Genomic DNA, 17,240 nt, shown 5'->3' with positions numbered 1-17,240 from the left:
AAATGAGTATGCCTGGCTTTGGCTTGACAGAAATGTAGCTTGTCTTCTATCCTGAGGACTGCACAAAGCAAATACAATGGTATGCCTAAAGCTGTATAAGCAGTGATCCAGAAATGCATTTTAGGTATACATTCAGCTTTGGTTCTGTGAGTAATCCAATAAAATTAACAGAACAATTCTGAGTTAAAGAATTGTGCATCAGTGATTTCTTGGATAAGGGTAAGAGTAAACAGTCCCTGCAAGACAAAATCCCTACAGTATTTTGGCAGAAGGCTTCCTGGGGCATGGAGGTTGTGCCAGGAGAAGTAGTGATCACCCTTTTTGCAGTTTCCACCCTGAATTACTACTCAGACAGCAAAAGCCTCCATGACATTACACATCGTACTTGTACAACTAATTTTTTAGAAGATACAAAAACCGAAGTCTTCACAACTCATTTAGTTTTCACTGAGAATAAATGAGCTGCTTCAAATTTCAATTTAGGTGATGACAATCTGGTCTTAAATACTTACAAAATAAAAGTATTTTTGTTTTGTTACAGTGAATATAAAAGGTAATGTTTTGACTCAAAATCAGGATAAAAATAGTTCATTTTATTCTAGAAATGCATAGTTAGGGTTGACTTGTCTGTAAATGCTTATCATTTATGTATTATTACTTATCTAAACAGAAATATACTTTACTTTTATAAACACTGCCACTAGTTGTAAATCAGATCTCAGTTTAAACAAGGCAATAATCTTAACCAGAAGATGAAGAATCACAGCATTTAGGAAAATGTTTCAGAAGCCCCTACACCACTCTGCCCATCAAACCAAGACCCCTGGGTGCTGCATTAAACTACCACGTTACAGCTGTTCAGAACCTTTCCAGGGAAGACGGTTAAACTGCGATAAAACGTAAATTGAGATACCATCACACTGTGATGCAAGACTTTCCCAGAAATTAAAATTAAATTGCTTGAGACTAGTTCGTGGAAATCTAGCGCCTGAGATCCATGATGAGCACTGGCCTGACGACTGCGGCAACACTCCTTGCATGTTCCCGTGCTCCCCAAACTCCCCAATAAGGAAGCACAAGGTGGTATTTCCAAACTGGTTACATACAGCTCAGGAGGGTTGCACAGAGCTCCTCTTTTCTCAAGGGAAAACTGGACATACCCAGCATTTTTGGAGGCTATGCCCTTTGCAAGCAGTCACCATGCCCTTTGCAAGCAGTCGCCACCCCCAACAGAATATACAAAATCCTCTTTCAGGAGAGCCTCATCTCATCGTGTCCCTCCTCATCCCCTCTGTGGTGCTGACTGTGCTTCAGATATCAGATACCTTCCCTGTCCTCTTTGCAAAGATCACTTCTTCTTATCCCTCAAATCTGTCCACAAAACAGAAGTCAACCTTACTCACTTTGCTTTCCACCAGTTACCTGCACAATTCTACTTTCATGCCAAGGAATCTTTCCTCTTAAAATACTAGTTAAACAAAAAAAAAAAAAAAAGGGGCAGAGAAGTGGTGCACACAGCTGTATGCTGATCTCAAGATCCTTCTTGTTCCTCCTGGTGCTTTATTCTCCTCCACATTCTGCACAATTTTGGCTATAAATTCCATAAGCAAGCATCGAGTTTTTTATTGGTTTTAAAAACACCATACACAGCTGTGCTCCTGAAGAAGAAACATGTTATTCATTTGAGTATAAGCATTAGCCTTCAAGTAAAGTGGTGGTGAGATGTATATACTGTAAACACCAGACAGCACGTATTACTGGTGCTGCTCACCAATTTTCAGTGGTGCATCCGGTGCTGGTGTTGCATAGAGTAGATTTTCTGGCTTCAAGTCACGATGCACAATCCCATTTGCATGCAGGTACTAGTAAAAAAGAGAAAGTAAAAACATCTAAGTGAGAATAAGATGTTATGATCAAGCATGAGTTAATATCTTCCTAATAATCTATAGCAGCAGATTAATAAGCTGTTACGTGTGTGACAGAGTCATTTAACTAATTTTCAGCAGCTTTTCTTCTGCAAACCTGCTCAGCACAGAAATCTTGGATGCATATTGTAATCTGAATAGGAAACTAAAATTTGGGAAGGCAAAGATAACATCATACCCATTTGAGAAGAAAAACATCTCAGAAAGTATTATGGACCTTTAAAATACAGTGGTAGGTTCTAGGAAGTAATCTAATAGATGTTGAGATACCAAAGTCTGGCTCAGTGAACAGTTGTTTCTGCACATTATAACACTCTGAGAGGTAAGAAAATGGTCATACAACTATTAAACTATTAAATAGACACTTTTGAGTAGAAAGGATGCAGTATGTATATAAAATCCTTGAGGTCCCTGGAGCAGAATTCTCAAAGATTTTAAAACCCTCCTATTGCAGTCTCAAAAATCCATCTGTCTTGCTGAAGAATATGCAGTACATCTGAATTCACGCACTACTGAATTCCTTTAAAGATGCTGTTCCTGCCTTGCACTAATGGAAGGAAAAATTTCTGGAATAGGAGGCTGCCTCTTACACTGCTACAAACAGATATAGAAAAAAATATATAACATACTGATAGACAAACAAGGATAAACTAGTGAAACAAGTTCTGCATTTCTTGTTGATAAAACATTCAGCAGAAATCTCTGAAGCCTTGGAAGAAAGATGCCTAAGGGTAGAATCACATTATCCTATTTGAAAGTCTCCTGGTCCACATTTTAGTAGCATCTTTCTCAGCTGTGTTTTCACTTTTGAAAAAAAACAGTGTGTGTGCACTGTTAGGCAGCAAATGACAAGGGGCTGAATAGCCATCTAGAAAGCATAACTATAGTGTGCACTTGAGTTAGCATCTGAGATTAACTCCTAACTCTGTATCTCATTGGAATTTTAGTGTGTATAAGTTGCCAGTGATTAAATAACATTAAGTAAGAATATTCTGCTCTTTCCTTCGGCACTGTTTTAGTGACACTGGGTGCTTTTTAAGTGTGTGTTTCTTACAGTGCAATAAATGTGTTTTGTTGACTTTTTCTAAAATTCTAAAGTCACAGTATTTGTCATGACATGGCTTGTGGGGATCAGCCAGAGACTCTCATCTACTTTATTTCACAGTGAAATCTAAGTGCTTGTCCCATTTCTACAATGAGCTAGCTAATCAGTTATGCAAGGTAAAAACAGGCAGCAATATATGGAAAATGATGGATTGCACGCTGCTACATAATTTGATGTGCTCACATCTGTGTGGCTGTGAACAATCATGTCCACCCTGGATAAAATACATATCTTTACCTGCCAATGAAGACATAACTGTAGCAAAGATGCTCCCACAGCATAGCACTGATGTGTTTGACATGCAGAGGTAAGAGCAGCACACAGGGAGTGCACCAAAATCAATCAAGTTGGAGTGGACAGAAAGAGATGTCTGAACGGATCTGTGTTCATGTGCTGCAAATCAGTTTAGCTGACTCTGTAGGAGTGAGAAGGATCAGACATTTCACGATCGCTCGGTGGAAAGCAGACACTTCCGATTCATTCGTATGAAAAATCTTTGACCAAATTTGTGCAGAGAAATGTTCCAGCCAAGTCTGCAGTTTTTTAGCAGGTCCTTTTTTTACACAGGCCCATAATCTAAAAAACTTTCTATGGTGTGAGGTTGAAGACATTGACATTTTCTTCTCTTCCCAGAATTGCATTTTTGTGGGAGAGAAATTCAGGAAAAACTTTGGGAGAAGTGGTTCAACTTTTCCTCCCCTTTAAGTCATAAAGTGATACTGAATTGCAGGGCTCCTTCTCAGACATAGCAAGAACGATAATTGACGACATCTGCTAACCATGCTTGTGCCTCATGACTGACTGACGTTTTAACAGATTTGTACTGAACTTCCAGCACGAACTCTTTTTTTATTACAAACTTGTAAGACCCTATGTAGGAAAATTTCCCTCCTCTAACCATCCCACCGTTTGCAGAAAACTCACAGGACGGGAGTGCTCAACAAACACAAATTGCCTCAATAACCTAGCCCACATCTTTCAAAGACTGCCACTGTAATAATCTGAGCTCTCTGTCTCATGTCCTCCTCCTCACAACACCCGCAGTTACTCCTCCCCTCTCCACTACCCCTTCCTTTATCTCCCGAGCATCCTAGCCCAGAATTCCTGCCCAACCACAGTAGCTCCCCTGACCCCTCCCTGCGATCCACATAGACCGTCATGGTTGCTACCATCCCCCATCTGCTGCTCTGTCCTCTCTCTCCCACTGTTTCTTTTGCTTGGCTTCATATTTGCGCACGCAAGATGATACCTGTGGTGCTTGGACCAGGCGTGCACATGTCTGGGGCTGCCTCAAGCTGCCAGGTCATGGGTTTAATAGACCAAATGTTGACATCTTGTATCTTTGAGACCTAGCCTTCTGTCAGTTTTTGTTGAGGCTGGCCAATAAGGTCAATAGTTTTGTTGTGAACTAACAGACAAAAAGGAAAAATGGACAAAAAACCTCCCAGTGTTTTCACTGATGCAGAAATCCCATTCTTCAACCTCACAGAAGTATCAGCTAGCCTGGTAGATCCCCAGCCTGCTGAGGGGAGAGATCGCTGGTTGGACTTCTGTAAAAGGTACCTGCCTCAAAAACAAGGTCCCCAGCAGATGCAGTGACTTCCTGTCCTCCAGCCTGAGTCACTTGTTGTTCACTGAGGGCGTCTCCTGCTCCACAACCCCGCAATGAACAGGACCTTCCAAGACTGTGCCCATTTTCAACATTGCTTCCTTACTTGGTAAATACCCTGGGACCTGTTTGCAAATTTCCACCAGTTCCCACAGCTCTGCTCCCCAAGTAGCATAATAGCTCCTGGTATTGAAGACTACTTGGTAATCACATTGTCTTGTATGTACGTGAACAGTATTCTGAGTTAAACTGTCCTGACTTAGAAACAGATTTAGCTAAATTAGCATAATCCACTTTGTATAACACTTAGTTCAATTTATGTATGCTCTGTTTTGATTGTCTTCACTTTGTTTCTCACATACTGATTTTAAGAAGTGTCATGTTCCTTTGCACGTGGTGCCTCTGCAGCATAAGTTCAAAGACTCTCCGTGTGGAGTACAGCTTTGGGCATTGCATACTGTCACTGTAAAATAGATAGCCTGTGCTCTACTATTTATACACTACGCCTCTTAACGACTAAATGAGGTGACCAAAAGAGAAGATCAGGGCCCCAGAATCAAGCCAGAGCAGCGTACTGACTCACTTTATGATCTAGGCATTGCTGAATTACATCACTTTCCCCACCCATAAGATATGGACGAGACTTGAAAAACATTTGAATGCTCTGGATGGATGAAGAGTTTTTATATGCACAGTACTGTACAAGAATTTAACATAGCACGCACATAAAATGTGATCATGATATAATACTCTTATACTAGCTAAAATGTCCTGTTTTCACTGTCTTCTGATTTTCAATAGAGAGTGCCAATCACTAAAAGAAAATAAAAGCATGGCAGTTTTCTGATTGCAGCTTTGCTAATTTGTGTTAGCAAAATAAGGTGGATAGAGAAAATTTATATTTTCATCAAAATTCTGTATTTCCATGGTAACATTGCATGGATAAATTTAGCTCTAGTTATGTCCTGTAACATCTATGTTCTGAAATACAAGATTCTCTTGTAGAATAATGGCACTTCATCTGGCCTGATGAGATGCAGATGGAAGAGTCCTCCATAGGATCTCACTGCAAGGCCTATGGAAGAAGATCTTGTGGAAAAAGTCTTCTCCATGCACAGCAGTTTCATCTGCCAGCAGCTGGCCAATGGCATGGGGAAGAGAAATTTTGCTCTCTCATGTACCTTCTCCTTTGATTTTTTTCTTTTTTTAGCACTGCATCAGGGTAGGTGATATAAATAGGGACAGTACTGATTTTAAGGAACACATGGCTATTCCATTTAAAGAGAATGGACAAGAAAAAAAAAAAAAGTAAAATGGAAACACCAGAGACCTTGAGCAGTCTGTATAAAATTACATTTAAATGCAAAGGAAATAAAATAAAGAGTGAAAAACTACATTTGCACATCCTATGATCACACTTCTTTTTCAGTTGCTTTGGCCAATGAGACATAAGTAGGCCAGGTGGATGAATCGGCTGTGCTTCAGACACACAGAGGGGTACCACGTTATTAGTGCAGAGCATCTCAGATAATCTGTGAGAAATGTATTCTAGAAAAATTGAATATGATAGTCTTATTACTCTTCAATAAACGCTGCAGACAGACTCAGCATTACAGTACGTGGGAATAATATACAGGCCCTCTTCTGAAAGACTTACCAGTTAAAATAAAGGCAGCCTTCATCTTGGCCTTTATTCCTGTGGTACACAACAGCAACTCATGACTGAACAATTGCTGTGACTCTAATTGTGACTGCAGCAGAAAGATTTTTTTTTTCTTTTATGCTTCTTTCTAATTGCTGTGTGAGAGTTCCTTTTGCTCTTTGTTTTATCCTTTAATAATTCAGGTCCCTATCTAACTTGAAAGATTTTATGACAAAAGGACAAATGACGACTGCTTAAAACTCTGGCCTTTTTCCTTAATTTTACTTATGATACCTATTACACAGAACTGTAGAAAAGTAGGGCTGAAATGGACCTGAATAATCTCCTCTCTATGCTCCTTGGCAGCATCGATTACATCTACAAGTTGTTTGTCCAATTTACGCTCTCACACGAGACCCCACAATCTCCCCAAGCAATTTATTACAGGGCTGTGCTATCTGGACTGTTAGGAAGTACTTCCCTGTGACTCACCTGGATCTTGACAGGGGCAGATGAAGCCCTTTACTTTGTTTCTTATGTAGCGCAGAGGTACAAAGCAGATTATTCCATTTTTTGCAACAGCCTTTTGAGTACTTGTTACCATGTATGCAATCATTCTTCTCTCTAAGACTAAAGGACTTTAGTTGGCTCAGTCTTTTCTTACAGACCATCTTTTCTAGACCTATGATCATTCTTGTTGCTCCTCCTTATGCTGTATCAATTTGCATCAATGTGTTGAAAATGCAAAAACATATTTCAATTCTGGCCTGAGAAATTTTACAGGATGTATTTATAAATCTATTTGCCTTTTTTTTTGCAACACATCCCACTCCTGCTTGCCTTTTGATCCAGTGTAACCTTCAGATCCTTTCTATTTTGTTCCCACCCCCATGTTTTTATTGTTGACTCTTCAAGCTCATGTACAATGCTGTCCTTGACAGTACAGAAAGGACATTGAATTTTACTAGTTATTTTATTTCTAATCCTACTCTCCAACATACCTGCAGTTTTTCCCATTTTTATGTTGTCCAAAATTTTCATAAGTGTAGCCTCTCTTCCTGGACCTTGACAGGCTGGAGAGATGGCCCCATGCAAACCTCATGAAGTTCAACCAGGCCAAGAGCAAGGTCCTGCACATGGGTCGGGGCAATCCCAAGAACAAATACAGGCTGGGTGAAGAATGGATTGAGAGCAGCCCTGAGGAGAAGGACTTGGGTATGCTGGTGGATGAGAAGCTCAACATGAGACAGCAACATGCGCTTGCAGCTCAGAAAGCCAACTGCATCCTGGGCTGCATCAAAAGAACCATGGCTTGCAGGCTGAGGGAGGAGATTCTGCCTCTCTACTCCACTCTGGTGAGACCCCACCTGGAGTACTGCATCCAGCTCTGGAGCCCCCAGCATAAGAAGGACATGGTCCTGTTGGAGCAAGTCCGGAGGAGGGGCACAAAGATGATGGTGGTGGAGAAATCTGTGGTCTGACATGGCTGGAGCACCTCTCCTACGAGGACAAGCTGAGAGAGTTGGGGCTGTTCAGAGAAGGCTCCAGGGAGACCTTATAGTGATCTTCCAGTACCTAAAGGGGGCTTATAGGAAAGATGTGGAGAAACAGCAGGGCCTGCTGTGATAGGATGAGGGGTAATGGTTTTAAAACAGAAGGTGGTAGATTCAGACTAGACATAAAGAAAAAAATGAGGGTGGTGGAACACTGGGGCAGGTTGCCCAGAGAGGTGGTGGACGCCCCATCCTTGGAAACATTCAAGGCTAGGTTGGACAGGGCTCTGAGCAACCTGATCTGGTTGGAGATGTCCTTGCTCCATGTAGGGGGGTTGGACTAGATGACCTTCCAACCCAAACTATTCTATAATTCGATGATTCTATGATTCCATCATCCGAGATTGTCAACAAAACCACTAAAAAAGCAGATCAGAGAAGATTTTTCCTGAACCTCCACTCCTGATCTTTAGATACACTGATACACATTCTCTCAGCATAGCCAGTCTCCATCCAGCTTAAAATCACATCATCGTGACCACATTTCCCTAACTTATTGTGAGACTGTCAGGTAAGACAAGTACCAAAAACTTTACTTATGTCAAGTATGTATGATATCTTCTGTTCCTCCCCTAATAACAATGCCTTTTTGCCCCTGTTAAGAAAAAATCTGGCTGATTTGGCATGACTTGTTATTGACAAAATCTTGTCTTGCTGGTGACCTCCCTGCTTTGTTATCTCCCAGGTGCCTTATATTCCTTTGATTCATTATTTACTGGAGATTATTTTCTGGAGAGTGGAGTTAAGGCAGTTGGTCTGTAATTCCTCCCTTCTTCCTCTTGATGTGAGTACTATACACATCTGCTTCTCTTCCCCACCTCCATCAGAAGTGAGTGTTACCTGTTAAATCTGTTTCAGACCTAAAAAGCTTACTCTTTAGAGATTTGTCCTATGAAGGTCATGGGTGCAACCAATTAAGAATTATCTAAATTATTTGAGTACTCTCTGACTTAGCCTGTTCTTATTCTAGGCTCACATTTTACTGCTGTTAATTGTGCTAGGCATCTTGTTACAGCTGAACTTTAACTGAAAAGTAGTGGGGAAAAAAAAAGACAAAACCACTGCTGCATCTTTCAATAGGTCTCCTTTACCTGGGTTTCTTCCTATGAGGATGATTGATTTTGCTACCCTTCTTGTCTCATGTTAGATCCATCTCATTTTCTGCTCTGCCCTGACTCTAGCCTTTGAACTCCTGCTATTCTTCCAGCTCAGCCTTAAACAATCTAACCTGTTTTCTGTTTTCTGTATACTTTGTGCCGGTGTTTAACTCCAGGATGTGCTGTCCCTGAGCACCGACCTTCATTCCAGTGGACTGTTGAGAAATCAGCTGACCCCTGACCACATTGCTATGCTCCCAAGGTCCTGCACTCTCTGGCAGGCACAGGGACACCGCTGGCAGCGTTGCAAGTTCCCTTCTGTCAGCACATAAGGAAGAAGTCTTAAAATACCTTTGTTTCCACTTGTGAGAGTGATTGTGAGCTGCACAGCCTTTGGGTTTCATGATGTCTCCTCATTAACCAGGAGATTTTGATGTGGATCCCAACTCTGCATATTATCTCCAGTGTTGCAATAAAAAGAGGCCATATAGCAGAGACAGCTCCAGCAGCAGTGAGTGTCCTAGTGATTACTGTTGTGCATATTCCCTTTGTGAACCTGTCCTGTTCACTAGCCCTTGGTCTGGCTTACAGACCCTCCTGTCACATATGAACCCAGCTCCCTTGTGAAACTGCATTAGACAATCAAGGAGGTGGTTAAGGGAGCTCCACCTGCACCTCTTGCTCACACCCAGCTCACACTCACCCTCCCTGGCAGTGCTGCTTTGTAGGGTAGCACACACTGCCTCTCTTAGACTAGTGCTGAACAGCCACTGCCACAGAAATACTCTGGATCAAGGACCGAGCACTCCTTTTTCTCCTCCGGCAAGATGATGGTTTGCTGTGTGCATTGGTTTAGTAGTGTGGAGAAATCTGTGGTCTGACATGGCTGGGGCAGTGGTTTCATTATATGAATTTCTGTCCAGGATGCCTGTTATACAACTGCCACATTCATGAATATCAGATTCACTCATGTTTTCAAAAGTAAAATTTCTACCAGTTTTACTACTCTGCAGACTACATTTAGGACTTACTTGTTGAATTTATTACAAAATCAAGTCTATAGGGTCCTGTAGGAAGAACAGAAGTCACACATACCAATTCAGTACGGATATCTTCAGCAATAAATGCAATCACTACATCCTTAAGAAACTGAAAAGAGCATGGTTTTTTTTTCTCCCATTTCAAGAATGTCTAGACTTGCAATTAAGCTCTTTCTGTAGCCCTTATAAAAGCCCTTGCAAAAGTGTGTCATTGCATAATGAAAGCTAGCGCACAGTAATTTAGTTTGATTAGAGCTATATGCTGTTTGATAGAGATGTGGTTAATTGATAAAGTTTCTATAGCAGTTAAAAGTTTAAATAAACTTTTAATAATCTAACAGGACAAAGGAAAAATATACATTTCTATTTTCTATTCCTAGGAAGGTGAGTGAGCTAACCTTATGTATACTGAATGGCAAAGCCAGTCCCCGTATAATCTGTGCCTAAAATAATCATTCAGCACAGATCTTACACAGTATAGAGAACAAATATGCATCATTCAAAATGTACACTTAGTCATACACTCCACATTGTTTACACTTTGGAGAACAAGAAACAAGCGGCTTGGGGGAATCAAGGGAAATCTCAAATTACATAGTTAGTGAGCACCTATGCCCTGTTATAATATTCTGCACGTATCAGCCAATTTATAATCTATATGTCCAATAATAGCACAAAAATTGCAGATTGGTATGAGGATATGGTACATGACCTGGAGCTACTCTAGTTTTATCCTAGAGCAAAAGATGTAGTTTGCATCTCAGGTTCCACATCTTTAAAACTGTTGTGACACGTAAGCTGTGTTTTAGATGTCTGAGTGACAACTGCAAAAGGAGAATGTGAATGCATAATAATCTGTTGTTGAGATTGTGCTGTCCCCACTGAAGTACATGTAAAATTCTACTACTTGAAGTGATTCAGGCTTTATTTAAAAGCACAGTAATATGGCTACTATGAGCAAAATAGAAATCAATAATTGAAATTATTTTCCAAATGCAGGGATTGTTTTGAGAAGTGCTGCAGAAATGTATCTGAGAATTCTTGTTTAAAGAGCTTTTAAAAAAGGACACTATCAGTGATAGCGTCAGAAACCAGCTCCACAGGAATCAACAAGGTTCCAGTAATAAAAGTGTGATATCAAATTATATACATAGCATAATCTTCCCTCTGCCACCACTCCCTTACTGCAGTCACATTGGCTATGGGACCAAATGAGCAGAAGACCATTTTGTCATTGCAGAAGACAAAACCAGCATTGATTTCATTTCTGAATGTATTTTAGCAAATTTCAGAATTCTGTATCTGGAGAAGAACCAAATGGTGTCTTAGAAAGTCACCAAATAGTGAAAGCTTCCCCAGACATCTTGCAGAAAGCCTAGTCTTTGCACTTGTCTTGCTTTCAGTGGTTGCTCTGGGAAACTGGAGTACACCGTTATGTCTGCTACTTGATGTACTAACTTGCAGACCTTTTCACAGAACTTCAATTAGTTTAGTTAAACTCATTTAACAGAATACTGTTTTAGTCAAACAAAGAATATTTTTCTTTGTACTTCGTGTAAGCATGCATGAATGTAACTAATGTGATTTATTACTTCAGATAATAAACCTAGGGTATTACAAAAAAGTATGAAGAAATGCATCAGCATAGCTGCATTAATCCACATCTATTTATTTTCTTTGTTGGTCTACTATATTCAAAGTTATGAGATAGCTCAGAAGGGAAGTTCTAAATTAAGCAATTAGGTTATATAAAGTTTTAACTGCAATCTCCACCATTATTTTCTTTTACATTTGGAAATTGTTTTATCTTTTGAGTGTTCCTGCTTTTAGAAGAGTGAAGCAGCCTTAAGGATGACGACACTGTACCAGGTGTGATCGCAGCAAATAACGTACAGTCATTTCTGTACAATCTGACATATGCAGGAGAGGATAATGCACACACCTTCCCACACAAATCTCAATTGAGCAGGCTTTGTGCAGAGAGCTCGCTGCTTGCAGCAGCATGAAATTCTCCTCTTAAATTGTAAGTAGGCCACAGCATCAGAGTAGGTAGAAGAGCTTTGCTATAGCGGCTTCTTCTTAAATCCACCCAGAAGAGCCGCCCACTTGCAGACAATCTGAATTCAGTGAAGAATTAACTTACATTAATAATGCTCCTCATAAAGCCACTCTGCTTAAACTTTCTTTTTCTGCATGTCTGGGGTACAGAAGACAAAAATGTTCTTTCTCTTCCTGCAATTGCACAGGCCCCTCATGCAGGGGAACCTTCCCCATGCAGTCTTCACACCTACCAGGCACCCGCCATGTGCCTGCCCTCTGTCTGGTTGTATCACAAAAAGGTGAAGGATATATGTTATTTTGAGAAAACTCAGTAATTTGTGATGAAATTCAAAAGAACCATTATATTAGACGCAAGGTAATGCCACAAAATGGCAGAACTTACTTAACATGTGTGACTTGATCTGTCAGAGCTGCCAAGGTGCAGTAAACTTTTTTTTTCCCTCCACAAGGAGAAGTTGTGAAAAAAAATAACACGAGAGATAAAAAATCCCAGAAACAGCCCCCTCCATAAAACAAAAGTAAAAAACTGGCAGTCCTGCTCTTGGTACAGGCACTCTGGTAGTTTTGCATGACTGACAGAACCTCTCTGCTTAGCTTACCTCACCTAGAGTAGCTCTTAAAACCCTCCGAAGACTGCTGGGGCTTTATGGTTTGTAAGTGGTCTGAAGACAAAAAGCATCGCATGCACATTACATTGCTACCACTTTGTGCTGCTCACTCCCTGCCTTCAGCATTTTTTACTTTATTGACCACAGTCACATTATAAACAAGTAGAAAATAAATCCATAATAAGCAGTTTTTAATTAACTTTAAAATGCGAAAAATACTTAAAAAGTATTAGAGATGCAAATATTTTAAGACCAAGCTAAAAAAACCAACCAAACAAACAAAAAAAAACCCCTCAAAAGCTTCAAAAATCAACTAAATTAATACCACTATAGCAAATTTAAAAGGAAGCCGGGAGGAACTTTGCAAAATCAGGCTTCTCCCTTTAAGCCAATGGCATAAATCCACAGAAGGTATTTTACCAATCTGCCATCCCTGTTTAGAATACAAACTTCAGCAACATCACTGTAATTCTAGCAAATCTAAAAAAGAAGTAGATTCTATATTCCAAGTGGGTCACCGAAAAGCAAGTAATGCTTTTGCAAGCCAGTAATGTCTTTGGTTTTACCGTTAGGAAATTAAAAAGATACAAATGAAAAGCACAGTCTAGAATACATCTAAAGTTGCGGTCAATGGTATCTGGTGCTAGCTCAGGCCCCAGTAACCTCCAGCATCGCAGAGCTATTTAGCTGACTGGCAGTGTTAGGTTTCACTGACTACAGAGATTTCCTAAGTATAGCTCTAGTGTACCTGTAAGAGGGGCATAATATAATACCCTAATAAGTCACAGGTGCATGTCTCTTCATTCTATACTAATATATTTTAGTTTTCTTGCAATAATTTAATTTTTTGTATTCTAATCAAAGCACTACATTTCATGGTTTTTGATTAATTTCTCTCCCTTTTTAAGAAGAATGTTTCACAAAATAATGTAACTCTTAAATGGGTAGGTTACAGTCTATATTACTTGCTTTTGAAGAATGAGATTATTTTGTTCTGTCCTGTACAGCACAGTTAAACTAGTAAATTAACCCATGCCAAGGAGTGCTCCGGGGTGCTATAACTCAGTTGTCTACACTGCTTACATTTTTAGAACAGTCTTGGGTAAACTAGCACTGATTGAAACAATTCTCTGTTAGTCAAGCCAAATATTATTCCCACCAGGCAATCTGAAATGGGCCACTTTGTTTTGAAGGCTGGCATGATTTAATGGTATAGACATTGGCTGTTGCAAGCCTCTTGGCATTGCTGACAGAGAGTGACCCCAGCTAACCCACGGAGATCTCATAATTAAAATAGTAGGGTGCTAGCAATACTGGAGTGCTGGCATTTTGCATCAAGGATGTGTGAGTGACCACAGCAGGGCACAGAAAACCTCACGTGTGTTTTGGTAGGGTCAGACTTACAATTGTTTTGAAGGTGAGATTTCAGGGTAATAAACCAAGGAAGGAAGATAACATTTCCTTGCCTGTCTGTGAAACAGTCTTCCTGAGCTATGCATATAAAAATCTATCATTTTAAACACATCATTTTATCTAACGAATACTTGTATTTCTGTATTTGGATTTCTATTTATGCATAAATAACAAACAGATGTTGTTCTGGGTTAATTGTACTGCTTTACTTGAGTTGTGAAGCTTGGCCTAAATGTAATAGCATCACTTGCTAAGCCTACCATTCATCTTACATTTAAGAAATAATTGTCTAGACTTATTTTTTTTTTAAAGAAAGGATTTTTTTTTAACTTTTGTTACAGACTTCTTGAAAAAACATAGCTCTAAACAACACAGTCCTCAAAGTCTACATACTCACAAGTGTTTTCTTTTATTCATCCGCTAGAAGTAAGCCTTCACCCCATGCAATACAAAATTCAACCTCAGTCTTCCAGATGCCGTAACATTAAACCTCATATTCTGAAGTAAGGAAGGAAAACAATATATTGTTTCTGGCAGCAACACCATACCTAAAGAACCTACTTGCTTCAGGTACACCCTGGAAGCTATATCTGCTAACTATCCCACCTTTCATGATTTGCAACACAAAATTTTCACTCAAAATCAGAAAAGAAATCTACTGTAGCTCTACCATAGTCACTCAATGCCCTCTTCATCCAAAAAAAAAACCCCAAACCAAAACATCTCCATGGACAGTTATTCAGGATCTCCAAAACAGATACAATTCATAAGATCCATTTCCATTCTAGGTTTCCAAGCCTGAATTTATCTCCAGGTGGTGACACTAAGAACAAACATTTTTGTTGTACATGACAAGGCACCAGCAATATTTATGAAGAAATCATATATTTAAAAAAATCAAAACCATAAAACCATGAAAATTACCTACGCCTGCAAGAACATAACTGGAAGGAGTTAAAAAATTCTCATCTACTAGAAAGAGGAGGAGATCGGGATGATTAGACTGTGGGTATCTCTATTATATAGGTAACTGCTTTCTTTGAAAAGCCAGCTCAGATAGCATACTAATATAATTATGAGTTTTCTGGACAGGAATATTACATGGTTTGTGTAGGCTCTTGAAAGCAAAAGAACAATTCACATTCTGCTGGGAAACATGATGACCTTACCAAGGCATCAAATGTTACTTTTTTAAACGACTGGAATTCTGAAACACCATGTGCCACCGGGTAAATGCTGAAATGTAGACCTGACTTTGCTATCAGCTCCTCTGTTTTCAGAAAGATCAACAAGATATCAAAATGGGACTTTTAATTTCTGTCTAACAAAGAAATCTCCCTGTGGATTTGGTGCTCTAGTCCAGAACTTTAAGCAACACTGCTGATTTTTAAAACTCGCCATCTTATTGATGTAAAATGTACAGAAGACTACAAATATTCTCCTTTATGAGGTCCGTTAATATTGGAAGACACAGTAAGAGATTTCATTCAGAATTCTATTTTTGTCAGGGAAAAATTTTCAGAATCCTGTTTCCACACATATTTTTCCTGATTTCTACATGGATCTATCTTAATTTAATTCCAAGTTTTGCTATTATAATGGAACCCTCCAAAAGAACCTAGAAAAATTAAATTTCTGTTTCTCAGTTATTATGTCATACTCTTCGCAGGGTTCAGAAAAAACTTGCCAAAATATTTGACTGGAACAAAACTGTTATGCTAGATAATACATTCTACCAAAACCCACAGCTATGGAACTGAGAAGAAAACGTTAGTATTTTGACTTTACTTTGTGGACAGATTGTATTCCCAATGCAAATAACCTAACCTTTTCCGAACTGCAACCCTCAGGGCTATTTCTGTAGGAAAGTGACAATAATTTCTGACAAACTCATATTTTATCATTGCTGAATGCACTTTCTGCAGTCAGTCTATTTATTCCAATACCAAAAAACAGCCACAGGATAATTGGGAATCTGTCTGGTCCAGACTTTGATCTTTATTGATTAGTCTGACAGTCATTATGAGACATAAAATGTATTTATTATTACAGACTAACTTCCAAATTGAGGGGATGATGGTATTAAAACCTTGTTTATACAAATTCTTTCACTCAAAATCTCAGTAAATAAAATTAAAGCATGTAATGAGAAAAAAGAATGTCAACTGGTATAAAAAACTTTTAATCTCACTTTTTTGAATCTAAAATTAAATCAGTGTTAACAGGAACAAGCTATTTTGGCCTCATTCAAGTAGATAAATTCATATTGATCAGAGTGAGAAAACAATCTGACTGAAGAACTATGAAGACTCTGATAGAAAATTATGTCCCCTCTTATCACCCTAGGTTTCATGACCTCACTTGTTATAATGCCATCATTTATGGGTGCTTCCAGTCATAGAGGCTTCTGGCTTGCTACGACCTGAATTATGAATGTGAAATATGATGATGAAACATACAATTAAAAATGCAAAGCCTTTCACTGTTTTGTACGGTATAAATAAGCAAAAGGAGCCCAAGACACCTTTAACCTTTGCAGGCTGCTAGACTCAAAAGTGCTCATGTAAGAGAAATGAATGTTAATTTTAATGTATTTCAGAACACAGTGGGCTACTCCTACCTCAGATGAACCTCCTATCATCAAACCACAACTGCACTGGGCACAACAGCAAATATGAACATAATATTGATGCTGAAGGAGAAAGCAACACTCTGCCTGTGGACTATTTACAGAGCAAAAAATCATCATCTACAGAGGTTTTGATCACCTAAACTTCACATAACAACCACAGACACAAGTATGTCTGGATTTCAGTAAGGTATCTGATACTACTTCAGATCAATTATTGGTTTAGCTGATGGCTGCACTGAAGGAAATGGAGATCAGCAGGGGAAATACAAAATGGGCAGGAAATTTAATCCAAGTGCAAGGAAAGTGAAGGACATCCAGGAGGTAAAGGAAAGTACTTGGTACGAGGAAACCTCTTCTGGAGAGTCAGGGATCAATAGGGGAATGGAGAGGCTGCTGTGTGCTGAGATGATGACAAACTTGCCTTGCTCACCAACGCAAAGTAAAGGTTTGAAGGAGGATTTGACTGCTGTCTTTAACTACATGATGGTAAACTTCAGGCAGAGTGGAAGCAAGGGGTTTAAGCTAAGGGATTCCTGGCACACACACAAAAAAAAA

At 39.4% G+C, this 17,240-nt stretch overlaps 1 protein-coding gene across 1 annotated transcript in view; it reads right to left on the bottom strand.

Annotated features, from left to right (window-relative positions):
* CAMK4 (calcium/calmodulin dependent protein kinase IV) overlaps positions 1–17,240 on the bottom strand; it is a 177,223-nt gene that overhangs the window by 23,524 nt on the left and 136,459 nt on the right. The window contains exon 6 of the mRNA XM_086771205.1: positions 1,772–1,862. Coding sequence (XP_086627331.1) covers positions 1,772–1,862 — 91 coding nt within the window. The remainder of the gene's footprint in view (positions 1–1,771; positions 1,863–17,240) is intronic.

This window comes from Chlamydotis macqueenii, chromosome Z (assembly GCF_036417535.1).
Source record: "Chlamydotis macqueenii isolate bChlMac1 chromosome Z, bChlMac1.mat, whole genome shotgun sequence".
NCBI classification, from domain to species: Eukaryota; Metazoa; Chordata; class Aves; order Otidiformes; family Otididae; genus Chlamydotis; species Chlamydotis macqueenii.
The sequence above is the reverse complement of the archived record's forward strand: the minus strand, read 5'-3'. Positions and strand labels throughout refer to the sequence as shown.